Raw genomic sequence first — 25,367 nt, 5'->3', positions numbered from 1 at the left:
GTCATCCAGGAGTTCCCTGGGGCCAGCCTAGGATTCGACACGGAGTGGAGGATGGGGGCAAGCACAAGATATGGCCTCCCTGCAGGGTGGGGGTGAGCTGACTGGGCCCAGAATGGAAGGCCGAAGAGCTGGGTAGGAGGCAGTTTGGGGTCTGTGCAAGCTAGCAGGAAGAGGGGCAGATTCTCCAGGGTGGGCAGGAGGCCAGGAAACCCCAGGCCCTTCCGAGTTCTGTTTGGAGGCCCTGAGGGTGGGGCTTAGGGACACAGGACAGTGTCCACTTGAGCATCAGGCTTGGGGGTTATGTGAGGCTGCAAGGTCCACCTCTGAGCACACACTGTAGTCTGAGGAGGGATCCGAGCTGCTCTTTTCCCCAGGCCATGGATGCTGGCCTCGGGGCCTGGCAAACCACAGTCAGTTTGTTGCCCCAAATGGGAGGACAGTGCCTGTCTCAATGCGTTTGGGAGCCCGCTTCTCCCCGTGCTGACATGCCTCCCGAATTCCAGAGCAAACCTCCAGAGGCTTCCATCAGCCAGGGCCAGGAGAAGTCAGCTGGGACAGGGCCCACATGCATGGAAGGGGGGGTGGCCTCTGGCCTGAGCCTGGCCTGCAGACGTGTCAGAGAGGGGATGGCTGGGGGTCTCCCTGGGCCTCTAGGACCCCAAGAGTCTGAAAACCGCCCTGGATGGGCAAGGCTGGGGGTATCTGAGGCCCCCACAGGGTGCACCTAGAGCTGCGCTGGGGGGTCAATCTCTTCTTTTCTCAGCTACCACCTCTGCCCAAGGGGTCTGCCAGGCTGGGTACTGACAGAGAGAAGATAGGGAGAAGACCATCTGGGTGGACACTCCCAACCCACATCCTGAGTGCTGGTGGCCTGGCCGGTGGCACAGCACAGTTTGTCGCTGGGGGCTGGTGCACAGGCGCCATCGGTGAGGCCAGCGGTTTCCTGAGACCGTAGCCAGCAGCGGGAGTCCAGGGACTGTGGGGAGAGAAGGAGGGCAGCCCGCCATCACTGCTGCAGGTCTCCCTTTGGCTGACCTCATTCCCACTGTCCCAGATCCACCGGAATGGGTCCCCGATGAGGCGTGTGGCTTCTGCACAGCCTGCAAAGCGCCCTTCACTGTCATCCGCCGGAAGCACCACTGTCGCAGCTGCGGGAAGGTGAGCCGTCCGGTTGGTGGAGGGCGTCCCTGTGATCCGGGACAGGCTCTGGGCCTTCCCCTGGGCTGCGCGGAGGTTCTGGAGGCCAGGACAGAAGCCCTGGGGACCTGACAAGGCCTCTGAGGTCTTTGTGCAGGGGTCCCTGAGCCCTGGGCCCTGCTCTGACCTGGCCCCCAGGAGTTGAGGCCCCCAGGTCCCCCACAGCCTGGGTCCCCAATGGTGTTGTCCCTAGCCACTGCAGAGCTGGTGGTGCAGGAAAAGAGGGTGGGAGTGGTGCCCGAACCCCCTGCATGAGCCTGGCCTCCTGGGACGGTGACCCAGGCCAGGTTTTTCTGGAGGTCCCGGCAGCACTTGCACAGGGAGGTCGTGGGAAGCGCCCCGCCGCAGGCACAGGGTTGAGGGCTGTGGAGGCCCCGGGCTCACTGCCCACGCGGCCCACCCCTCCACCACAGATCTTCTGCTCGCGCTGTTCCTCGCACTCAGCGCCGCTGCCACGCTATGGGCAGGTGAAACCAGTGCGCGTGTGCACGCACTGCTACGTGTTCCACGTCACGCCCTTCTACAGCGACAGGGCGGCCATCTGACTCGCCCCACACCTCGCAGCTGCCAGGGCCCTGCGACTCCCGAGCAGCCGCTGGCCGCACCGGGATCGCTTCGCACCTCTTCAAGCGCTGCCGCCACGGAGGTGCTGCTGGCCGCCCCGCGCCCCCGCCCCCATCCCTGCTGATACCCGTGGGCCCCCATTCTCCCCCCACACGGAGGGCCCACGTCAGGGGTCAGCAGGAGTTCCGGCAGTGGGGTGGCTGTCTGGGCGGGGGTGGGCACTCCGGTTCCCAGGTCCCGCCCCCATCCCTCCGAGAGGCTGCCACGAGGCCCAGCCACAGTAGAAGGCCCCTTTAGAGCTTGCCCTTGATCAGGGAAATGGGGTCACACCTGCGGCCAAATCCTGGGCAGATGGGGTGCACCTCTCGGAGAGGGGTCAGGTCTCAGTTCCCTGGGCACTTACCCTTCTTTCTCCCCACCTGGAGCCTGCAGCTGCCTCCTCACTCCCCAGTGCACCTGTCCCTGCTTCCCTTCCGGACCTTGGCCAAACAACAGACATCTGGGTTATTCTCAGAGGGGGAGGTGCAGATGCACTGCCAGCCCCTCTAGGCCCGCAGGCACCCACTGCCCTCGGGTGCCTGCCTGCTGATGGGATGGGGGGCAAACAGCCGCCTGCACAGCGCTGAGACCCAGGTCCCCAGGTTCTCAGGCCCCGGGCTCCCAGGGCAGAGGACAGCCGCCCACCCACTGCCACCACCCCCTTCCCTCTGTTCCCCCCACCCACCCCCGGACCCCAGGCTGAGGCAGCCAGCCGCCCCGCACCAGACAGCTCAGGCTGAAACCTCAGGCTTCATGCAGTGACGGCTGCAGCTCTGTTTTTAGAGAGATGGCACACGACTGCTTCTTTTATAAGAAAATCCAGCTACTGCGGCATAGTGGGCGCACATGCACAGAGACGGCTTCTTGGGTATACAATGGAGGGAATATTATGTATTGAGATGATTTTTATTTTCTAAATGCTGTAATTCGAAGCCATTTCCATAAATCTCTTTAAGGATTGCAGACACTGGTTTCTGATGTGAATGCAGACTTCTTTTTCTGTCTGGGAGGCAAAGGTGTTCTTGCTAATACACATTCTCTCCTAGAAAGCTCGGGATGTCTGCACTCTTGTGACGGATGAAGGGCTCCCACCAGTCTTTAGGAAAGGGGTGACCAGCCTGTCCCACTCCCCAAAAGCCCCATCCCATGCCCTGCCTATTTGTCCAGCCCCTTGTCTCATGTGTCCTCAGCTCTGACTGCTAGCCTGTATGTTTGTGTCGGAGGGGGGCTTCTCCACCCTGGTCCAGGGCTGGGCCACCTATGCCTTCTGGAGTGCCCTGGGGAGAATGCAGGCCGCCAGGCTGCACCCTGGGGTTACCATGGCAATGGTGTTTTCCTCTGCTTTTGGAGGCTAATCCCTTGGGAACTGGGTGCCCAGTCCCTTGGAATGGGGGAATAGCTGGGAGGAACCCAGTGGCCACCAGATCCACTTTCTTTCTGAGAGGTAAAAGAGTGTTTAGAATTTGAAGGCTCCCTAGGAGCAGTCCTGAGTCTTTCAGGAGCAGAATAGAAGGGGTATCAGGCTGCCCACCTGGACAAAGTTCCTCCCACCCCTGTGGGTGGCTGTAGCTGATGTTGCCGGCTGGACAGTGGTGCCTTCTGGAAGGTCATGTGCTGGCAGGGGACGGGGAAGGCAGCCCGTGCTGCCACTGACCAGGAAGTCAGCCTCTTACAGGAGAAGCCTCTATGGAGAGACCCTGTAGGGTCCCCATTCCTCTCCTCAACAGGCACCCACAGTTGTCACCTTCCAGACTTAAGATGTGACAGGCCCTCCTCATCTGCCAGGTCAGGCTGGGAGGAGTGGAGACCCAAGAAAGAGGGTCTGCCTGCCCTTGGCACAGACAGGGCCGCTCTCCAAAGGGAGAGGCCTAGGCCCCAGGGACACAAGGGAGCTCTGCATGTGGCCAGGAGCCAGGAGGCCCTGCATGTCAGACTTGGCCTGCCTTTGTGCACCCCCACACCCGGCTGCCCTGCAGGAGGTCTTGGACCACGGAAGCTGCCAGTGAGGGTAACTAGCTGTAGCGTTTGTTCAGGAATGAAGACGGTACTGAATCATTAGACTTTCCATGCTAAACCAGGGACGTATGGTCACTCTACCCTTCTAGGGCTAGCCACACTCTAAGGGCAGAGCCAAGACATGGTGGGCAGGGATGAGTCCAACACAAGAGTTTTCCACTCAGGAAGGTTCTAGGAATGACCTGCTGCCTGCCACAATAGGGGCTCAGGATTGGGAATCCCTGGGGGAAGGGACAGGGAGAGAGCCAAGAGCTCCAGGTTTGGAATCAGCCTTGCAAGCTGGTCTTGGGCCTCGAGCACACTAGCCTTCCTGAGGCTCCCATTCCCCTTTGTCACCATTGCTGTGGTATTCCCACTGCTGTTTTCTAAGCACTCTACTCCCCTCGACACTCCCCCTGACACTCCCCTGTGGGGCAGGATCCCTATGTCAGGTAGAGAAACTGAGGCTCACGGAAGTTAGTAGGCGGTGGCCACAGCGGAAACAGAGTGCCCCAAGACAGCCCCACCCGCTGTGCCTGAAGAGCCATTTCTAAAGGCCACTCTGGGGACAGGGGCACCACCAGTCTCAGAGCGCCCACCACACCCCTGTCTGGCATCCAGAGGAAGGCTGGGGGGCTGCCAGGAAGCGGGCACACCTGGGTCTGTCTTGCCTGCCTCACCCCTCTCGGGCTCGCTCAGGCCCTGGGGAGAAGGCCTTGTATGCTCCCCAACACCGCCACCGCTGGCTTCCTGGCAGCAGGCAGGGGCCCTAGGCCTGGCTGGGCCCCGCAGGTACTCAGGACCCGGATGCAGCCTGCCGGTGACCGAGTCAGAGGATGGACAGTGAGAACTGGGAGCACCCAGTGCTCTCTGTACCCACGGGACTTCAGGAATCCCTAGAGCAGGGAGAGCCACCATACTCAGCCTCGGGGCTGGGGGGTGGCATGGGGGTGGGAAGAAAGGGGACACCCTGTCCACTCCTTCCTCCTCTCGCCATAGGTTCAGCTTTGTCCAGAGCCCCCCCACCAACTCCCACACCCACACCCTGGCCTCTGGAGGGGCCCTGCTGCCCGCCCCCACTGGTGGCATCTGTCCCCACAGACATGTCCAGATACAGCCCACCTGTCTTCAGGCCTGGACCACCTCTCCCAGACCACAGGTGGGCAGCCCCGGGCACCAGCTGTGCGGCCCTGGGGTGGGGTGGGAGCACCAAGAACAGGGCCATTTAGAGTCCTGGATGCTGAGGAAGGTGACGGGACAATATCTCCAGGAGGTCCCTGGCAGGAGTGGGATGGGGCGCTCCCTTTCTCCTGGGGCTGACAATGGGGCTAAGGATGGGGCTCCCTCCAGGGTCCTCACTACAGCCCATGATGGCCACCAGGGAGCGCCCATCCCACAGCCTGCTCTTCCTGCAGGTCTAGCCTGGGGTGGGGCGGTGGGGTGGGCACTGTGGCCACTGGAAAGCTGCTTGCAGCAGCTAGGGGGCTGGGGGCCAGCAAGTACGACACACAGGACAAACCCCATCTCAGATCCGTCTGGGAGTGGGGAGGAGGCGTCCTGCTTGGAGCTGGACACCTCAAACCTCCAGGGCTGGGACTGGGGACTGATAGTCCCTGCTCTTACGGTTCCCTGGACTCTGCATTGGGAGCTGGGGGGAAGGTGAGCAGGACCCAAAGGGCCTGCCCCTGCTGCTTCCCTGACCCAGAGTCCTGGAGGCGGTTAGCTCCTCAGAGGCCACTCCTCCAGGTGGCCCTCCCAGACAGCAGCATCACACCCACCTCCCAGGCTCACACACATCCTCAAAGCACAGTCTGGGGGCTCTTTGCAGTGGTCAGGGCAAAACTCTCAGGGCCTCTCCTGCAGAGAGGGGAGGGGCAGAGCCCAGCACCAAGCAGTTAATCAAAGGGGACGTCACCCTGAAGACTTAAAAACACAAGCATGGCTCTGTCTTCTGCTGCTGTGCTCAGGGCGCCCCAGGGCTAGAGTCTGCCCCAGAGCTGGGCAAAGATGGGCACCCAGATGCCCCAGACCTTCCCTGCCCTTGGGGGCCTGCAGGTCCAGAGTAGGGACACGTGCACTGGTGAAGCTGGCTGGGCCTTGGGGGTGAGGGCGTATCTGTGGAGAATGAGGTGTCAGAATGCCCCCAAGGGTGTGAGCAATGGGGGTACTCCTGGCAAGGGCGGAGCACATACAGCAGCTCAACTGGGTCACTCCAGACACCAAATTCCAGCTTTGTCCTGAGGGCACTGGGGAGTCATGGGAGAGTTCTGAGCAGAGCAGGGCACAGTCAGAATTGTGGTTGGGACACCTCACAGGGAGATGGGTGGGTGGGACAGAGGCCAGGGTCCCATCAGAGGTGATAACACGCCTCCCATCACACAGGGCCCTGCCGGGCTGTGTGGATGGAGGTCTGGGAGGCCTCAGTGTCCTCCGGAGGCAGCTTGGGCCACACTTGCCAGAGCCCAACCCTATGAGTCTAGAAGCTGCTAGATGACCTGGAGCCCAGGGGTGGGGGCTGGGGCTGGGTTTCCTGGGCTCGGACCCTCAGGACCTCCAACCTAAGACTAGAAGATCTCCACCCTAAGACCATGTGTAGCAGCCAGGTACAGTTTAGAAGGCCTGGAAGAGGTGGGGAACAAGCCAGAAAGGCCTAGGGCAGAGAACCCAAGAAGGTGGTACAGGGAGAGGGGTTTTTGGTGTGAGCCTCAAGGTTCCTACTGTTTGTGGGAGGGAGACCTGCCCATCTATTCCAGATGTACTCTCCCTCAGACAACAGGGCTCACAGCCATCAGGGGCCTGGAAGCAGCAGCAGGGCTAACCCCTGCCCCACCTGGGCCCGAAAACGAATGAGGTCGCTGGCCCCGAGCCATCAGTTTTCCACCCTCTGGCTCAACACCACAGCAAATGCCTGGGTCTATACCACATCCCACCCTCAGACCTTTTTTTTTTCTCACTATAAACTTTAAAAAAATATATTGTTTTTGGATATCTTGGTTACAAAAAAAAATTTCATTTAATTTACAATTGTTTAAGTGTCTAGGGTCATCAAGCATAGCGGGAAAACTTGTAAAGTGAAAAATCTAGTCCAAAGACTGTTCACAAATACAATAAACTATTTTCTTATTTTAAGTTTAAAAATAACATTGACAGGGGCGCCTGGGTGGCTCAGTGGGTTAAAACCTCTGCCTTCGGCTCAGGTCATGGTCTCAGGGTCCTGGGATCGAGCCCCGCATTGGGTTCTCTGCTCAGTGGGGAGCCTGCTTCCCCAGCACCCCCACCTCCACCCCTGCCTGCCTCTCTGTCTACTTGTGATCTCTGTTTCTCTGCCAGGTAAATAAATAAAATCTTTTTAAAAAATAACATTGACATTGTGTTAGCTCTGCACACATTTAATTATATCTTCATGCATCTTGATATCATCGCTACCCCCTTACTGTATTCTGGAGACCGTTTTCTCCTGAGTGCTAAGCTTTGTAGAAGGCCCCAGACGCTCAGAGGCCGGGCCTGGTGCCCATGCCTGGCTGGCTTGGGCAGCTGCCACTCCAGTCCAGTCCAGTTCGACAGGGACTCTGATGCTGGCCGTGGTGACCTGGCAGGCCCTGCCCCTTGTCTCCGTGTGTAGGGCCAACGGTTAGAGGCACTTGCCTATCAGGGATGATGTTCGTATCCCTGCCACTTTCGGGGCATTCCTTTGTGCCCTGCCCACTGCTGCCTGGGTCTTTCCATGGATCCTTCTTTCACCCCAAAGCCACCCCGAAGGTACTGTCTGCTTTTATAGCTGAGAAACAGGCTGAGAGAGGCTAAAGTGAGCTGGCCAAGGTCTCGTGGCCAGACTAGAATTCAGGGACGATTTGGGGGAGGGATGCAGGGACAAAAGTCCCCTGGACTCCCCTCTGGTGCTGGTGCACACTGGACATCTCAGGGCAGGGGAGCCAAGGCTTCTGGGAGGCTGGCTGTCCTGCTGGGCTGGACCTGGTCCTTGGATGACCCCAGGCCACGCTCTTTGTCCCCCCACACCACGGTCCCAGAACCTGCCTGCTGGGACGTAACCAAACATGGCCTCTCCCCCACTACACCTGCCATGGGTCAGGTAAAGGCAGGCTGTGGGCTGTCCAGGCAAGCAGGCAGCCCCTCACTCCCAGAATGCTGGCGCTATGTACCCAGGTGGGAGCAAGGAGTTCACCCCAGGGATGGAGTAGGCAAGGAGAAGGTGAAGCCAGGGGTGGGGCATCCTGGAAGCAGGAGGAGGAGACTTTGGAGAAAGAAGGGCCTTGAACACCTTGTCCTGAGGGCAAGGTGTGTGTGTGTGGGGGGTGCTTCCTGGTGCCCTGCTGGGAGCCGTGGGTATGTCCCCAAGGTTGTGAGGTGGAGGTGAAACTCTGGGTCCAGAGAAAGGGAGCCAGGGCCCAGTAGGTGTGGAGGAGGCTAGGAAGCAGCTTTCTAGAGGTTTCTTTCCCTCTGATGTCCTTAGGGCCTTAAATCCCCTCGTGGTATCCTAGGGGTGGGGAGTAAGTCTGCCTTTACTGAGCTCCTGGGCCAGAAATCCTCATGCCATCCCCTCAATACTGCAAGAGGTGGATACTCCCATCCTCCTTTTATAGCCAGGGGAGCTGAGGCTAGGGTGAGGGTGGGGGAGGAAACCAAGAAAGGTGGGCAGAGGGGGCCTTCCAGCCAAATTGGGACATCCCTTCTGGATTCAGGCCCCACTCCTTCTCTTAGAGTCCCTATCTGGAGCTCTGGGATGGACCGGGCTCCTCTAAAGGACAGGCAGGGGAAAGAATCTGTGGGATGGCACAGTGACGGACATGTGCACTGGTGCAAGAGGGATGCACAGTGGAGGGCCCCTGCAGTGGGGATGCTTGGAGGGTGCTCTGGAGTGGGGAGCAGGAGAGGTCTATGCCCCTCTTGGGCTCTAAATGGAGACAGAGGGGCCCTAAGGGGCCTTCCTCAGGGCCATGGACTTGGGCTGGTTCCCGCTGGGACAAGGCCCTGTGCCGCAGCGGGGCAGGAAGGGCTGGGCAGGCATGAGAGAGGGGTAGGTGAGGTGGCAGCTGGCCTAGCCTGGGCTCAGGGAAGCCTCCCTGGAGCAGGTGACACAGCCCCGTTGGAGACCTGCCCTACAGAGCCGGGCTAGGGGTGGCACAGGTCCTGGGCAGCTTTGGACCCTGGGCCAGCCAGCTGTATCTCTGCTCCCTGCCATCCCCTGCCCCCGCAACATACCCGAGGAGGGCACATTGACACTTGTGGGTGTGGAGCCTTGGCTGGCCCCAAAGATCAGCACCACCCCACCCCTGTTCGTCCCCCACCCACCCACCCACCCACAGCCCCCAACCTTGCACCTTAGTGTCTTCCCTGGGGGGCTGTCTGGCTCACAAGGCTCCTCCCTCATTGTCCCCTAGGCCTGGGGTCCTGAGGCCTCTGCCCACACCAGGCCCTGGCCCTCCTGCCCAGCCCCTAGTTCACGGCCGACTTCTCCCCTTGCTCCCACACACTGCTAGCCCTCCAGTGCCACCAACACTCACAGGCACTGTTAGGCCCCTGGTGTTGCTGGGAGAGGGGACCCTAAAACAGCCTAGCTGCAGATGGAGGCAAGGTGGGGCCGCCCTCTTTTCTCTCAGGCTGGGGTGCATTGTGCATGTGTTCCCGTGGTCACACCTGAGTGCTTGCTCTGCGGGCTGAGACACACAGCAGCCTTCATGCCTCCTGGCAGTTTGTAGGGTGGGCCTTTGGCAGGTATCATGGACAAGCTGCCAGCTCTAGGACTGGGGCAGCAACCTACCCTTCACATAAGCAGGGATGAAGGGACTCTGCCACTGAGGGTGAGGGATGCAGGGACAGAAGTCCCTTAGGATTCCCCTCTGGTGGGCATCTGCAAAATGCTGACCACCAGCTGGTGAGCCTGGGGTCCTGCTTCCTATACCCCTGAACTCTGCAAGCCTCTGTGCCCCCAGAACTGGCACCTTCCTTTACCCTGTGCAGCATGATCCAGGGCTCTGTCCTGGATCGTGAGGCAGGAGCAAGAAGGGCTGGGGTTCCTGTCAAGGGGTTGTCTTAATGTCCACGCAGAGCTGTCTAATGGCAGTAGCTGTGATCCCTGTTGGCTCCTGCTGAGCTCTGCTGGGAAGGGTGGGGTGTAGACAGCACATCCCTAACCCCATTTCTCAGGTCACGCAGCTGTAGTTCCCACCCCCAGCAAGTAATGTGAGGCCAGGAGGGGTCTTGGTCTCCATGCTCCTGGGTTACCAGGCCCAGGTCACATTTAGGGTAGCGCTCATCTACCTGCCCCTGGGATTGCAAGGAGACCCTGGCCAGTCCCCCCACACCTCAGGATTCCTGGCTTACCTGTAAATTGGGGAATTCAGAAACTCCCAAGGGAATGCATATGAAACCTCTAGCAGATCCCAGGACAGGAAGTGCCGAGATGTTTAGTTTTGGTTGTTTTGTTGGCAGCAGCAGTACCCCATGTTGAACTCTGGGCAGGGTGGTCAGGGTCCAGCTACCTTATGCTCACACTCTCCAACCTGCCCGACCCTCCTCAGGGGTTCCCAGGCTACTAGTCTCAACAACTAGCGAGAAGGAAGACCGAGAGGACCCAGGGCCAGTCTGGGGCTGCGTCCAGGCTGCCAGTTCCCACGGAGCCAGCTGAGTGGCAGGAGCCACTAGGGGCCATGCAACAGCCGGGAGCTCAATGAGGGCCTTGCTCCCCTCCCACAGAGGGCAATGCTCTTCCCCAGAAACCGCTTCCTTGGCCAGAGGGGACCAATGCCCGGAATGTCTGGGAATGTGCCCACTCTGCAGACCAGACGGGAGCACGGAACCGTCCACTCTTGAGGGCCCCTTCTTCTCTGGGCCTCTCCCTGTTGAGATGCGGCTCAAGGAAATCTGGCTTTGGGCGCTGATCCTCTACGCCCCTCTCCCGAGCTCCGCCCTTCGCTGGGGTCACTCTGCGTCCGGCGGGAAGCGGTGTCGTGCGCAGCCCACGCGCCACCCCCGAGGAGACCACGAGGTCCCGTGCTCCCGCGGAGCCAGAGCTGCGGCGGCTGTCCCCGGGCAACAGGTTCTTGCACACGTTCAGACCCCACGGACCTGCCAGGAGCACCCGACGCTCCCCGCACCCTAACCGACCCTGGGGCGCGGGCACCGCGGCGTGAGGTCCCACGGCTCTTCGCTTCCTCTCGGCAACGCGTCCGGCCGCGGCGCCCTCATTGGCCGCGCGCCCCGCCGCCGCCCATTGGTCCGCGGTCCCTATTTTACATAGACCACTCTGGGCCAATCGGCGCATGGCGCCTACTTAACATGCACGCCAGCCGCCAGTCAGCGAGCGCGGGGGCCGGGCCACCACGTGCTGTTGCTAAGCTTGGGCTTCTAAATTGTTACTACCGCGGCGGGCCTATCGGAACCGAGCTTAGCATCTGTCAACATTCTCGGCCCGGCCTGAGGCGTTCGGCCAGCTCCCATTGGCCCCGGCTCGGCCCAGCGCCCGCCCCCGGGGCAGGAGCGCCGGTCCCCATTGGCTGCGCCGGCCGCCGCTCGCCCTTATGTGTCAATTTGAGGGCCCGAGGCGGAGGGTGGCGGCCGAGCGCGCAGGGAGTCGGCGGAGTCGGGGAAGTGGGGCCGCCGGGCGCGCGGGGCGGGCGGCGAGCGGAGCCGGCCGGAGAGGGCCGGGCAGCGGCCGCCGCCGTCCCGGAGAGCGCGGGCGTGCGCGGGCGGGCGGACGATGGAGCTGAATTCCCTGCTGATCCTGCTGGAGGCGGCCGAGTACCTGGAGCGCAGGGACCGAGGTAGCGCCCGCGCCCCTTTGTGCGCCGGGCCGCGGGCGGGCGGGCGGCGGGGCCGGGCCGGGGCGGGGCCGCTGACCGCGCCGTGTGTCCGCAGAGGCCGAGCATGGCTACGCCTCGGTGCTGCCCTTCGACGGCGACTTCGCTAGGAAGAAGACAAAGGCGGCCGGCCTGGTGCGCAAGGCCCCGAACAACAGGTACCGCCCCCCGCGCGGCCGCCCCCGGGCCCGGTCCCCGAGGCGCCCCTCGGAGCGCCCCCCTTCGCCGGCCCCGACCCCCGCTCCGCGGCCTCGCCGCTGGCCGCGCGCCCCGGCGGCCAGCCTGGAGGAGGAGGTGCGCCCGGGCCGCGGCCGCAGCCCCGCCCGGCCGGCCCCGCCCGCGCCGTCGCCATCTTCCCGCGGGCCGCGCCTCCTCAGCCTCTCGCGTAAACAGTGCCACGCGTACAGCTCCCGCGGCTCGGGGTCTCCTCCCGCAGCCGCTCCCGCTCCCGAGTTGTTCCGGACTTTTCCGGCCACGAGAAAAGTTGTCGGGGGCACGGGCCGCTGCCCCGCGAGTCCGGGGAAACTGAGGCTCGGAGCACAGCAGCGTGGGATGGCCCGCCCTGGCCTCTGCTGGTCGCGGGAGGGTGGGCCGCATCTCTCCTGGTGCTGGGCCGAGTACGCCCACCCCCGGGGGGCCCCGACAATGAAGGCGCACGGAGGCCCTGCCCGGGGCCCCTACCCCACCGCGGAGTTCATTCTCCTGACCAGTCTGCTAACATTGGTGGAACCGCGGCGACAAGTGCAGGGGCCCCCTCTTTGGGACAAGAGGCCCTTTTGAAGGGGAGCCGGAAGAGGTGCAGGCCGCTGTGCAGCGGCCCTCCCCCACCTCCCTTCTTTTGGCCTTGTTCCCAGGCTGGAGAAGCAGAAAGCTAGGGTGCACATCCCTGCGGAGGGGGAAGGACCCCGAGCTAGGGCTCCGTGGGGTTCCACTCTCCCCGCTGCCATGAAGACCACCCCACACCTGACAGTGCCTGGGGGCCTGCTTTGGCTCTGGACCATGTCACCAGGCGGGGAGCTGGGCTTGCAGGGGGCTTCAGGGCCCCTTGGCAGAGGGTGCGGCTCATTCCTGTGGCCTGCCCGTTCTTGGGAAACAGAAAGGCTGGCACAAGGACCCATCTCCTGTGATGTCCTGGCGTCCTGGGCCTGGCAAGGAGTTGGTTGAGTCTCCATCTCCCTGGCTGGACGGGCCTCCCAATGCCAGGCCCTGGCCCCCTGCTGAGTATAGTTTGGGAAGAGATATGTGAGGGGGGCACCCCGGCCTCAGGCCTCCTGGATAAGCCAGCCAGGCCCCGCTGTTGGCTCTCACTGCCCCTAAACACCCTGGGGCCCATGGAGAACTCCTGGGCATGACCTTGGACTCCCAGGAGGTACCCAGAGTTGATCATCAGAATCCCAGCTAAGACTCTGGGGGCTTCGGGGTGCTGAGTAGGTCAGGATCTGCTACTGTTTGCCCAACCCAGAACAGATGCGTTATTTTTATCTGCATGTGAAGGCTGAGGAAACAGGAACAGAGAAATTGAATTCCTTGCCTGGAGCCACCATCCCATCCCTGGGACCCCCATCCTGAGGTGGGGTCCTGGCCTTCTCCATTCTGCCAGGCAGAGACCTTCAGGGCGCTGGGGGGAGCCAAGGTGGTCTCCTGGGCTGCAGTGCTCTTCTTTGCTGTTCCTCTGGGCCCAGACCGGGGGCAAGGACCAAGCAGGGCCTAGAGAATCTGGGGCCCTGACTTGGCTGGTGGGGCAATGCCACCCTGAAAGGCGTCTTCGTCTCACCATGATGAGGGAAAAGGATGGGCACTGCTGGGACCAGGGTGAGGAGGAGGGCGGGAGGGCAATGTGTGTGTGTGGAGGCCCCACAAGTCCCAGGAAGGTCTGTGGGGGACAGTGTTTCAGCAAGAGGGAACTGGAGCCAGCCTGCTGGAGTGCAGGTTCTTGGAGAACATGGCCAGGAGAGTACCTGCTTGGGGCTGCTGGCGCAGGGTGTGAGCCAAGGGATGCCAGGAATGTACCTAGCAGAGCCCCAGCCTGGGGTCCCCCCTCTCCCCAGGCCCAAGGAGGGTGTTCCTGGGACCCATGTTACAAACCTGCCATAGGTTATCACAGGTGTCTGGACCAGGGAGGGGCCCCAAGAGGGGCTCTGGGCCTCTAGCTAGCCAAGGAGTGACCCCACCCCCACCCTCCAGGATGGGGTCTAGCCCGGCCTAGAAGGGAGTGGCCAGATGCAGCTCTCTGTATCGAAGGACACTCACTGACCCTTACATCCACATGTGAGCAGACCTCCAGACCCACATGGAGGGACTGTGGTTCAGACCTTGTGGAGCTGATGGCTTTGCTCCCTCCTGGTCATGGCCAGTCCCAGCAGAGGTTGAAGCTCCCTGCCTGGCTCATGTGACCAGCGGGCCCTCCAGGCTTTCCTAACACTGCACAGGGAGGCCCCGGGGCTGACTGCCCTGCTGAGCAGAGGGGAGGCCTTGGGCCCTACTTGGCTTTGGTGGGGCCATGGATCATGGCAGGCTGCAGAGGTAGGAAGGATGGGCAGGCACTCCGGCTTGTGGGATGGGGATGGGCGACACACTGTCCACAGTTCTTGGAGCAGGAGAGTAAGGGCAGGCAGGCAGAGGTCAGTAGAAGCTCCCGAAAAGAGTGAGGGGTAGGGAACACAGCACTCAATCTGGGTGTCCCCTGAGGTGGACATAGGATTGCCTGAGTGCCCTCTGCTCACATGCGAGGCAGCCAGGCAGGCCTAGGAGCCCTGGTTGTCCATGGAGTCCCCACCTGGACTGAAGGATGATGGGAGCTGGGAGATTGGCCCTGCTGTATTACGGTCCTGCAAGGCATGTGCTGTGGCCCTGCTAGCCAGGGCACTCAGGACTCTGTACTCCTGTCTGGATGGGCCAGCTGGGCAGAGCTTGAGCAGCAGATAGGGTCCCTGTACCCAGACCATGGCCCCAGAAGGAAGTGAGGGCCAGCCTCTTTCTCCCTCCTGCCCACTGGCCTGGGGAGCATCCACGTGGTGGAGGCATCCTTATGTGCTGATCCTTTTGGGGCTTGGTCTCCTCTGTCCCTGGGTGTCCCCAGTGCTACAATGAGCTATGACGATGCAGGTGGGAGAGACCAGCAGGGTGAGAATGGTGCTCCGGCTGGGTCTAGGCCAGACTACCCCGTGTCTGTGCTCACCTTCCCTTGACTCTCTGTGCTAACTCCTGTAGTTCCAAAGATACCGCTGGCCTCTAGGAGAGGGGAACAGAGAAGGCTGGTGGCTCAGAACCTGGGAAGTCTGGGGAGCACAGGGTGGGTTAGTCCTAGTACTCCTAGTACCTTCTGGAAGGGGTCTTGGGCCCTCCTGCTGGCCAAAGCCCCCACAGGCCTCCCGAAATAAGCCAGGTAGCCCTAGGCACCTCTGGATACAGCTGCAATTCTGTCTCCTCTCCTTGTCACTTAGTGCCAGTTCTCCCACCCCTGTCTTCACTAGGCAGCCACTCTCCTGCACTGGCCCTGCCCAGCCTGAGGCATCCTGGGGCCCAGACCCTTTCTGCCACTGTTGGCAGGTCCCCAGGCCCCCAAGTTATGCTGTCATTCCTGTCCTGTTGACCAGGCAGCAGAGTGAGCTCTGTCTTTCTGTCTCTCTAAACAGGTCTTCACACAATGAACTAGAAAAGCACAGGTAAGTGATCCCCTGTCCCCCACTCCTGGTCCCCCCTATGAGTCGCCTGATGCATCCCACCCCCCCCCTTCTGCTGTGGGGATGCTGTGGCCAGAGCCCCATGCCTCCTAATGTGTCCTGGGTGTGGCCTATGGTGCTGCCAGGCTGGGGTCCTATGCCAGGGGTCCGGAGATGGGGCCCCAGGCGCTGCCTTTGGAAGTTATGAGTGGGGGGCACGGTCTTGGAGCAGGACCCCCTGTGCTGGGTGATGGTCAGGCCATGCTCTCTGGAGGAGGAGAGCCATATCTAAGCCCCTTCGGGAGCAGCATGTGAGCCCTTAGGATGCCGGCTTCCAGCCAGGAGGGTTTGGCTCTCTTAGTCTGGGGTCCCCTGCACCCTGGGGCCTGTCTTCCAATGAGCTCCTGCTGGTCTTGTGCGGGGCCACTGGGAAGGGTACCCAGTCTCTGGCCACATGGGCCTGAGGGGACGCTTTGGTTCAGGGTGGGATCCAGGGGAGCCCCCTTCATGCCCACCTACTGGCTGTGAGTCTGGGTCTATGCTCGGTCCTCTAGGGAGTGGGAGGGCTTGGGGAGAGAAGCAGGGCAGGGCAGCACTGTTGCTAGAGCTAGGTCCCAGGGCCCCTCCCTGGCTGACCCCAGCTTGGGTGCTGTAGGCCTGGCTGTACCCTCAGGGGCTCCTTCACCCTGGGCCTCCCCTGAAGTAGGGACAAGGCACAGACAGGCTCAGCCCTGCAGACAGGGACCCTCCTGGATTTCAGTGGGGCGGTGGGAGCTGGGGGTGGGTACGGAGGCCCTGAAGGCAAGAGCTGTGGTGCCAGGACCAAGGGACGGCACATGATAGCTTTTTCCTGAGCTTTGTTCCCATCTGTGAAATGGGCCAGCTCTTTCCCCCCTTCTTGGGTCAGCGTGGGAGGGGGGCTTCTGCATACAGCTGAACTCGCAGCCTGCTCTGGGAAGGCTTGGAGCTTGGCCAGTTCTGTGTGTCCTCCGCCCGCCCCTGCTCTACGCCTACAGCAGCACCAGCTTCCGCTCCCCTGGGATTCAGCCCTCAGCTGGGCGGGCGCTGGGCAGGGACAGGACGCAGTGTTCTCTGGAGGAACCGTACTTCCTGGACTGGTCCTGTGTTTGAGGGGCTCCTGGGAGGCCATGGAGGTGGGGCAGGTGCAGGGGCCCTGAGAGCCAGGCAGGCCCCAGGCTTGCTCCTTGGCTGGAGGAGGTGGCCAGTCTCTGCTGAGACCGGGGAGCCTGGACAGACACATGGCAGGGGGTGTTTTGGAGAAGGCTTCCTAGGGTGGTGCCTGGGAAGACAGCCCCTCATGCAGACAGAGGGGACGAGGCCGAGGGAGGGTGGGTGCCACGGGCATGGCTGCCCTTGACCCTGGCCTTGGCCTCAGTCACCTTCTACCAAAGCTCGCCCTGACAGGCTGGGCCTTGGGGTCTTTTTGAGACACAGAAGCTGGATAGATGGGTGACTTGAGATCTCTGTCCACTTCCCCATCCCAGTGCAGGGTCCTGTTCCTGGCTAGCCAATAGGCAGCTGTGGATAGCCATGAGGAGCCCCTGGTGGGGACTGGGGTCATGGCTGTGCCTGTGGCTGCCCAGCGCTGATGGCAGGATGCTGCTGGCCGCTGGCCACAGGAAGGAAAGAAGCACTGGCTGGATCACCCAGCCAGCTCCGGGGAGAGGGGTGCACAGGCCCTGGACATTGCCTTCCCTGGAGGTGTGCCTCCATTGGGCCTGTGGGGTTTCCCCTTGCCTGTTTGAGCCAGCCTGGTCACCCTCAGGCCCATGCAGCCTGGCCCTGATCCTCCTCCCAGGCCTCGTAGGAAGCAGTTCCTGCGGGTCTGCTAAGGCTGACACTCCGCTGCTGACCCCAGGCAGCCACGGAGGTCAGGTGCTCCCAGGCAGGGTGAGGCTCCTGGCCCCAGCTCCAGGCTTCAGCCTTTGTGGGTGGAGGTATGGAGCTCCCACCACCTAGCACAGGGGCTCACGATCTTTATAAATCCCCTGACAAGCAGAAGGTGCAGGTGAGCAGGAGGAGCAACTGGGCCTGTGCTTGCCTCCCTGCCCCCAACCCCAGCGCCTGTTGCACCCCTCAAGGAAGCCACAGTTCACTGCGTCTCTCTTTTCTTCAAGCAGCTCAGTGCGTGGCCCTGCAGACACTGGGGGACATGGCTCAGGAGCTCTGGGTCTTCCTCTCGGGAGCGGGGATGGGGGTGGGGGCTCGTGGTGAGAAGCTAGGAAGGACCTGTGTCCAGAGCTGGGCTGTGGCCGGCAGCCAGAGACTGAGCTGCTGTTAACACTAATGCAGTGATTCCCAGAGGCAGGTCCTGCCTCCTGAATCCTACAGGCTTCCTTCAGGAAGTGGTGAATTTTCAAAGCTCCCAGGAATGCCAGGACAGCCACAGGGCGCTGGCGGTGGGCCGGGGGCACTGTGGCAGCCTTGGAGGAGGGCTTGGCTGGAGCCAGAGTAGCCCTGGGCGGCGGGGCCTCAGCATCGCCCCCCCCCCCGCACTCCCCACAGGGGCAGACCACCCGGGCCAACAAGGGTGGGGACCTGCCCGGGCCCCAACAGCCCGTGCTTGGCAGAACTGGGTCCTGGCCCCACCGAGACTGCAGTCCTGGCCACGTGCCCTGGGGACTCGGGCAGCTGCATTGTCTAGTACTCAGCATCGCACGGGGATGATCCCGCAGACTGTCTTTGTCCCTTGAGGAGGCTCTGCTTTAGGATTTCTAAAACAGTCTGTCCATGTCTATGATGGATGCTCGGGGGACCCTGGTGCCCCTCCTCTCCCAGAGAGAGCCACCCTAGGTGGCTGGGAGGCCACCTGCACCCCCCCCCATGGATACTAACGTGGATAAGAAGGGGACCTTGTTATCCACTGTTTCATAACTTGACCTTTCACCTGCCACCATGCGAGCGCTGTCCTGTGTCAGTGCCTTCGCCACCGCTGCCGTCCCTGTGCCGACACCGACACGTGGCTGTGCTGCCCGTGCTCTTAGCTGTGGCCTCTGCTTCGTGCCCCTCAGCTCTGCAGCACACCTTGTCACCCTGGGGTCTGGTGCGAGGGTTGACCAAGGTTTCAAGTTGCTGCCATGGCCATTGGGTGCGTAGTCCCTGTTTGCTCCCCTCCCCCAGTGACCCCACGACGTGTCTAGCCCCAGAGCCAGCCAGTCTTGGCAGGCAGGCCTAGATGACGGCCTCCTCTGCGGGGCTTGGGTTTCCTCATGGGCTACGCGGCCGACTGGGTTTCATGTTAGCTTAGTGCTCTGTGTTCTGCAGCTCGCCTGTGTGTGTCCTTCGCCCATTTCCACAGTAAGGTACTCCTCTTTTTATTTTCGATGTGTATGAGCTCAAAATGTCACAAATACTAACCGTTTGTCTTTTATGTGTATTACAGATATTTTTCTGCTGTTATTTGTCTTTTAGCTGTGTTTTTTCTTTCTTGTACAAATTCTCTTTCTGATTGTAAAAGTAATATGTGGTATTTTATTTTAGCATAGAAAGACTGAAAATACAAAAACAAAAAACCATAAAGCTAAAGAAATAAACGTTGCCAACCGTGTCACCCGGAGACGCATGCCTCCTGTTCTTCATTGTGTCCTGTTGCGTCTCTCGTGTGCGTCTGCTGTTTGAGTTTCTTAAACAGTATTGGGTCCCTTGTCACGTAGGTGGTTCCGTACGCTGAGCACTTGTGATGCGAAAATGTGGAGTACACCAAAGTGATGGTGGGACTCGGGGTACTTTCCATTTATTTTTCTTTGTCTTGATTTGCAGTTTTTGATTCTACACAAAGATCACATACTGCTTACCTAAGCAGTAGATTGTTAGAATTGCCATTTGCTGGAGTGCAAATGGGCAAGCCACCCCCCCAGCCATGAACGGGGCAGGACAGCAGGGCCCACGGTGGGAGGGTGGCTCCCCGGCTGGTGAGCCCTTCCTTGTGCACAGAGCAGGGTTGGCAGCCTGCCCCAGTGTTCCTAGCCCTGTTTTCAGTGGGGGCAGTGGGCAGGGTCCTGGAGCCCTTTGGAGGTACGGGAGCAGAGGTTCCCAGAGTCCGGGTGGCCCTGCTGGTGTGCCCCTCCCCAGCCCTGTCTTCCAGTGGAGGTGGGAGCTCATCTCTGAAAGTCCTTCAGCCTTGAGGCAGAGCACAATCTCTGTGCCATGTCCTGGAGGTTCTTGTGGACAACTTCTAGGTCCCAGGGTGCTGTGGGCTGGGGGGGCTGGGAGTTGGGGGGGTTGCTCTGTCCCGTGGGAGGGTGCCACAGGGGCCTGGGTGACAGGCATAGGGCCTTCCTTCTGCAGAGAAGGGCTGCTTTCGCGGCTCTGCCAACAGGCTCCTGCCTGCACCTGGCTGCCCCTTCTCCCAGGCTTCGGGTGCCCCCTCAGTTCGCTGTCCTCCCAGGCTCTGCTGCAGCAGGGGGCTGTGGATGGGCAGGGCTCTGGCAGGTTGGGGACGGGATGATAGCCGGAAGTTGTTGAGGGAAGGGGTGAGTGGACCAGCAGGCTGTCAAGGCCTCATACAGATGCCCCCCTGCCCTCCAGGAGCTTCTCAGAGCTGCAGTTGGGCCTCCTGCAGAGGCAGGGAGGGTCTGGCATGTGCACATGGCAGAGGCCCCCCGGCCGTCCTCGTGGGCAGAATGTGTTTCAGGGTGAGCTGTGGCCACCCCCAGGGTCTCTGCCAGCCAGGAAAAGTGGTGATTCTGATGGGCGGGACCTGGGCCAGAGCCCCTCACCCAAGGCCCCTGTGTGAACAGTGTCACTGAGTCTTATGAGGGTGGTTGGGTGAAGATCTGCGTTTGTCTGCATGGTCACAGGGACAAAATTTGGAAGGAAGCAGCCTCCTCTCAGGGGCACCAAACTCAGGGTGGGAGGGGGCTGCTCCTTGGCCCTCCCTGACCCCAGTAGACTTGTATTTCCGTGGTGACATGACCAGAGACCACCCTGAACTTGAGAAAGTGGAATGCCAGTCTTACCTGGAGTCCCCTGGGCCTCTGGGAGCAGCCCGAGGAAGGCACTAATCTCACCGCCGCAGGTCGTCCCCTGGCCTCCTGGGTCTCCTGTGGTGGGTGGTGTCCGCAGGGTGAGCCAGGGTTCTGAGGCTATGCCCCAAGGGCTGTGCTGGGCTGGCTGGCTACCTGGGCCCCAGCTCTGTCTCGGGGAATCCAGAAGGTGGGTAGCTGGCTCTTTGGGGGACGCTGTCAGCCAGGCTGGGAGGGGAGCCCTGCAGAGGGACCCTCAGCAGGTCCATCCAGGAGTCTGGCTGGCCACCTCTCATGCCCCCAGACCTCTCAGGCCTTATGTTGCCACCACTGTAGTCCCCCTGGCTCTGCCTCCCTGGCCTTGACGGTTTTGTGTGTTCTCTTTCAGACGAGCCAAACTAAGGCTCTATCTGGAGCAGCTCAAGCAACTGGTGCCCCTGGGCCCTGACAGCACCCGCCATACCACGCTGAGCCTCCTAAAGCGGGCCAAGATGCACATCAAGGTGAGTAGGGTGGCACCCCTACCACAACCTCAGCCGACCCCAGTCTGTCCTGTACACCCCAGGGAGGGACCAGGGGCCTGACAGGGAGCTACCTAGCAGGTATCCACTGGGAACCTCTGGGGTAGTGGGGGCTTGGGGATGCTGAGGGTGGAGGGGGGCACAGGTACCTGCTGGGTTTTATCAAGAAGTGTTGGAGGGGTGGAGGATGTATCCATGCCGGGCTGGGAGAGGTGAAGGTGGGTGCAAATGGCTCCTGGGACCCTGGGCTATGGAAGAGAGGTGGGGGCAGGAAGGCCAGGAGTGGAAGAGGGCAGCCCAGGGGTGTTGGGAGGTTCTGGGTAGAGGGTGGGGTTGGTCTCCTTGGGCTGACAGAGGGGGTAGATGGAGTGAGCTGTTTTTGGGGGTGGGTGGGCCTCGAGACCACCTGCTGGTTTAGGAGTCGAAGGTCCCTCAAAGGACCCCTCAGAGCCTCCAAGCCAGCACAGGCAGGGGCGCCCTGGGGCAGGGAGCTTGGAGAGAGGCATGGAGCAGCAAGCTTGTCAGAACAGAGTGCTGCCCTCAGGGACAGGCGGCGGGGGGGGGGGATAGCCACAGTATGGGGGGCAAAGGGGGCAAGACCACCGAGGGCAGGCTGTCCTCCAGGAGGCCACACCAGCCCAGGGCCCCCACATGACTTGGCTTGGCCAAGTTGGGTCATGGCCATGGGTTTTCTGGAGCTGGTCGGCAGATGCAGAGCCTGGGCCTGGGAAGTAGTGCCTTCCGTAACCCCTGGCAAGTCAGGGGGCAGCCCGCGGGGCTGGGGTGGTGTGAGAATCTGCTCTGCCCAGGTCTCTCGGCCCTAGTTCCTGGTCCTGGTCCGGTGGGTGGTTCCCCCACCCCCACTGCTCATAGCATCCCCACCCCCAGAAACTGGAGGAGCAGGACCGCCGGGCGCTGAGCATCAAGGAGCAGCTGCAGCGGGAACACCGCTTCCTGAAGCGGCGGCTGGAGCAGCTGTCCATGCAGAGTCTGGAACGCGTGCGCACAGACAGCACGGGCTCCGCGGTCTCCACGGACGACTCTGAGCAAGGTGGGCATCTTGGAGCACCCCAGGCGGGGAGATGGGAAGGGGGTGGGCTTGGCCGAGGAGGCAGCCCTGGGGAGGCTGGGGATGACAGCAGATGCAATGAGCACTCAGAGTGTGGACAGACAAGGAGGTTGAGGCATGGAGGGCAGCGGGCCTGAACTGCGAGCTCCCTGTTCCTCCCTAAGCCGTGGACCCAGAGCCCTCACACTCCCATCCGCGGAGCCTCTGCTGCCTCCACCGAGGTCAGCCCTGGCTTTGAAGGGAGCCCCGGCTGGCGCCTCCATTGCTGATCCTGTCCCTTCTGTTTTCCCCAGAAGTGGACGTAGAGGGCATGGAGTTTGGCCCCGGAGAGCTGGACAGTGTTGGCAGCAGCAGTGATGCGGACGACCACTACAGCCTGCAGAGTGGCGGCTGCGGCGATGGTGGCTACAGGCCCCCATGCCGGCGGCCTGGCCGCCCTGGCCTTTCGTAGGCCCGGTGCCCTCGGCTCCTCGGCCCGCCTGCCGACCCGGCCAAGTGCGCCAGCCCTCCAGTCCTCAAAAGCCTCTCCACGGGCCTGCTGCCGTGCCATTCTGGAAGCTCCAGCTGCCACCTGGGCTGCCTGCCTCCGCCCACCTGCCGGTCAGGGCCCACTGCGCCGCCCATCCCTCCCAGCTGGGCAGGGACCCCTGCAGGGAGATGGGGCCCAGCTCCCACGTCCCGGAGCCCAGCGTAGCTGTCCACGGTCTGTTCTCAGATTCCTAATCATTCCAGAAGTATTAAATATCATTGCTGCAAATCTCGGCGGGCACCGTGTGAGGGGCTTAATGACCACTGCGGGGAGCTCAGACCCCAACCCTGGATCCCAGGAGAAAGGAGTGGACCGAGGAAGGAAGGAAGGAAGGAAGGCGTGGCTCTCCGTCCATCTGTCTGTCAGTCCACATAGGCTCCTGAGGCCTGGACAGAGGGACCCATGAAGGGCGGGACTCGGGTGAGCACCCTGGGGCAAGTGGGTGGAGAGGGGCTTTGCACCCTATAGGTGTCAGGAGCTAGGGCTGGATTCCTGGGGGCAGGCCAGGCCACCCCGCCCCAAGCTGGGCAGCTTCTGCTCTGGTAGGTCCCTCAGATGTACACACGCACATGCCTAGGCACACAAGCACACATGCCCACACGCACACATGCAGACACACGGGGTCTGGACCCAGAGGGCACGCATCTTGGGGAGGTTGGCCTTCAAGGCTCATCTGGGCACATGCTGGCTCCAGGCCTGTGTGTGGCTCTTCCCCCCCAGCCTGGCTCCCCTGCCCGGTCTGCACAGGGCGGGGTCCCCTTCCCAGGGGCTGGGGTGCACTGGGGCAGCTGCCTGAAGCTACAGAGTCCTCAGGAGGCTTTCTCATCTACCTTTAAAATAAAATTTTTGCTGCACTGCCCAGCAGCCCTGAATGGGGCTCCCAGGAGAGAGGCTTTTTCCCCAAAACGAGAAATGTTTTTAAAAAGAGAAAAAAGCTCTAAGGACTCCCCGCCAAGTGACATCAGCGTGTGCTGCCTCAGTTTCCTGAATGAGATTTTTGTACTCTATTTTCCTAGCCATTGTTGTGTCCTTGTTTGCTGAGGGGTGGGAGCGACCCAGCGTCTCAGGGACTCGTCTTGTCTGTCACCGTTGTCCAAGTGTGCCTTGTGTCCCGTGTCTGGCCCCACCCCACCCACCACCACCAGCATCTCCCTTGTGGCCCAAGGGGTGCCCCTGGCCCACCCCGCAGGTGCCCTTCTAGCTTCCTCCCCAGGTGGCAGCCCCTCCTGGCAGCCACAGCCTTCTGTGGGTGAAAGACTGCTGGGCCAGTCAGGGGTCGTGGGGACGGCTCTCTGTCACCTGGCCCCCGTTGCTCGGGGCCTGCCGGGCAGCCTGGCCTCATGGTCTCCCCTGTCCCCAGTTTGACCCTTCCCTGCTCCCCCTGCTTGGGCTGAGGGCTCCAGATTTCAGATATTGGCAGCTGATGGAGATAGCCCTTCCCCCTGGGTAGCTGGGCTTGGGCATTAGGCAGCTTCTCCTGGCCTTTTGTTCCCGAAGTCCTCGTCCATACAGCAGTATTTGGGTGGCGTGCTGTGGGGCTGGCCCGCAGCTGCGTCTGCTTCCCTCTCTGGTGCGTTGTACCCAATTTCTGGATTGTGGAGAAAGTTTGTGTTTGTTTTTGGTCACGCCGATGGACACCCCTGGGGCGGGTGGCCTCCCGAGATAGAAAGGGGTCCTTGGAAGCAGCTCTGGCACAGAACCTACCCCGCAGGGGCTCGGGATGACGTGGAGAGCAGGCCCGTGGGAGGCAGAACACGAACTGGGGAGATTGTCCTGATATCTTGCTGGTGGTTGCAAGGAAAACGATTCTGTCAGCATCTCCTTCTAGCTTCCCTGGGGGTCCGGAGCCCAGACCAGCTTCTCCCATCTGCCAAGTGTGCCACACAGTGCTTCTTGTGAGCACCCAGCTGGCTCTGAGCAGGGTAGGAGGGCCCGAGTAGAAGATCCTGTTTCAGGAGACACAAGTCTAGGGCCCTGAGATAGTCTGCGCTCTCAGATCTTAAAGCACTAGCTCTCCCAATAGCTGGCAGCTCTGCTCCCACCCCAGCCAGCACAGTCCTCCCTGAGTGACCAGCTGGGGCCCTCAGCTGACCTTCCTGGCAGTTCAGCCCGTGGCTTTTCAGGCCATGGTTCCCATGTGGGCCAGGGAGTTGACCTCACTGGCTACCTAGGGGCACTGTGGTCTGGAGGCCCCTCCCCTAGCGAGGGTCCAGCACTAGGGGTTGCTCACACATGCTTTCGCCCCGCTTCCTCCAGCTCCCTGGTTTTTGCATAGGTTAGCTGGTGCTGGTGGCCAGAGACCCAGAGGGGGCCCAGCTGAGGCCACGTTGGATAACCGAGCATCATGGAGTCTGTAGGAAGCAGATGGGACCCAAACAGGGCTGCGGGGGAGTCTGTGACCTCTATCCATATGCCCTCCAACACCTGTGTGGGCCATTGTGGCCCTCGGTGGCTAAGGTTTGGGTCCCCACTCTCACTGGGAGTTGGCCCTACACCAGGCCACCACTGCCCCAGTGCAGACCCAGCTGGCTGGGGAGACTTCAAGATAGCTGCTTCTCCTTGGAGCTCTGGGCCTGCCTCTGTAGTTGGGGTCTTGGAGGCCCAGCATCCCAGTCTGCTCTCCAGGGCTGATGGACCCATGTGCCCAGCTAGAGCCCTGAGGGCCCCCGCCCTCCTGCCTGCCCCAGACAATCCCCATCTGCTGAGTGAGGCAGGCTTCCCCCATTCTCCCAACCCTTGCCTCTCTCTGGGCCAGCTAACCTGGGGCTCCCTCCCCATGGCCATGTATACAGAACTCTGACCCCGGGCCACATATAGGGCAGGTTCTGTGCCAGAGTCTGGGGCTGCCCAGGGGGCCTGGTGCTGGCCAGGTCCGTGCATCACGAGATCCTCTCCGGAGAGAATTGGGTCACCCACCTGCCTGTTTACCGGGAGGGACTGTGCTGTACCATTCTGTCTTTGTAATATAAATACAGATTTTTATACCTCA

The 25,367-nt window shown here is 61.5% G+C and overlaps 2 protein-coding genes across 5 annotated transcripts in view; both read left to right on the top strand.

Moving 5' to 3' along the window:
* The window catches only part of ZFYVE28 (zinc finger FYVE-type containing 28), a 103,880-nt gene extending 101,117 nt beyond the window's left edge, over window positions 1-2,763 (top strand). For all 3 annotated transcript variants that reach the window (XM_045074776.1, XM_045074774.1, XM_045074771.1), the window contains 2 exons: window positions 1,055-1,158; window positions 1,611-2,763. In XM_045074776.1, coding sequence (XP_044930711.1) covers window positions 1,055-1,158; window positions 1,611-1,742 — 236 coding nt within the window. In that variant the 3' untranslated portion in view covers window positions 1,743-2,763. The remainder of the gene's footprint in view (window positions 1-1,054; window positions 1,159-1,610) is intronic.
* Window positions 2,764-11,076: 8,313 nt separating this feature from the next.
* MXD4 (MAX dimerization protein 4) lies at window positions 11,077-25,367 on the top strand. Of its 2 annotated transcripts, XM_045074768.1 has the most exons (6): window positions 11,410-11,576; window positions 11,671-11,770; window positions 15,248-15,277; window positions 20,648-20,762; window positions 21,669-21,831; window positions 22,143-25,367. In XM_045074768.1, exons 1-6 carry the CDS (start codon window positions 11,513-11,515, stop codon window positions 22,298-22,300), a joined length of 630 nt encoding a protein of 209 aa, XP_044930703.1. In that variant the 5' UTR covers window positions 11,410-11,512; the 3' UTR covers window positions 22,301-25,367. The 2 variants fall into 2 exon arrangements, with proteins under 2 accessions (XP_044930699.1, XP_044930703.1); XM_045074764.1 differs by lacking the exon at window positions 11,671-11,770 and having other exon boundaries at window positions 11,077-11,576.

Source organism: Mustela putorius, unplaced genomic scaffold (genome assembly GCF_011764305.1).
Source record: "Mustela putorius furo isolate JIRA1106 unplaced genomic scaffold, ASM1176430v1.1 tig00000083_pilon_pilon_pilon, whole genome shotgun sequence".
In the NCBI taxonomy this organism is placed as follows: domain Eukaryota; kingdom Metazoa; phylum Chordata; class Mammalia; order Carnivora; family Mustelidae; genus Mustela; species Mustela putorius.
Note: the sequence above shows the minus strand (reverse complement) of the source record. Positions and strands in the feature narration are given on the sequence as shown.

Bases quoted from the DNA above. Each gene is read 5' to 3' on its own strand.
- MXD4 (XM_045074764.1), top strand. From the start codon at position 11,092: ATGCACGCCAGCCGCCAGTCAGCGAGCGCGGGGGCCGGGCCACCACGT. The intron at 15,278-20,647 runs GTAAGTGATCCC...GTTCTCTTTCAG, and splicing joins AATGAACTAGAAAAGCACAG to ACGAGCCAAACTAAGGCTCT. The intron at 21,832-22,142 runs GTGGGCATCTTG...TGTTTTCCCCAG, and splicing joins CACGGACGACTCTGAGCAAG to AAGTGGACGTAGAGGGCATG.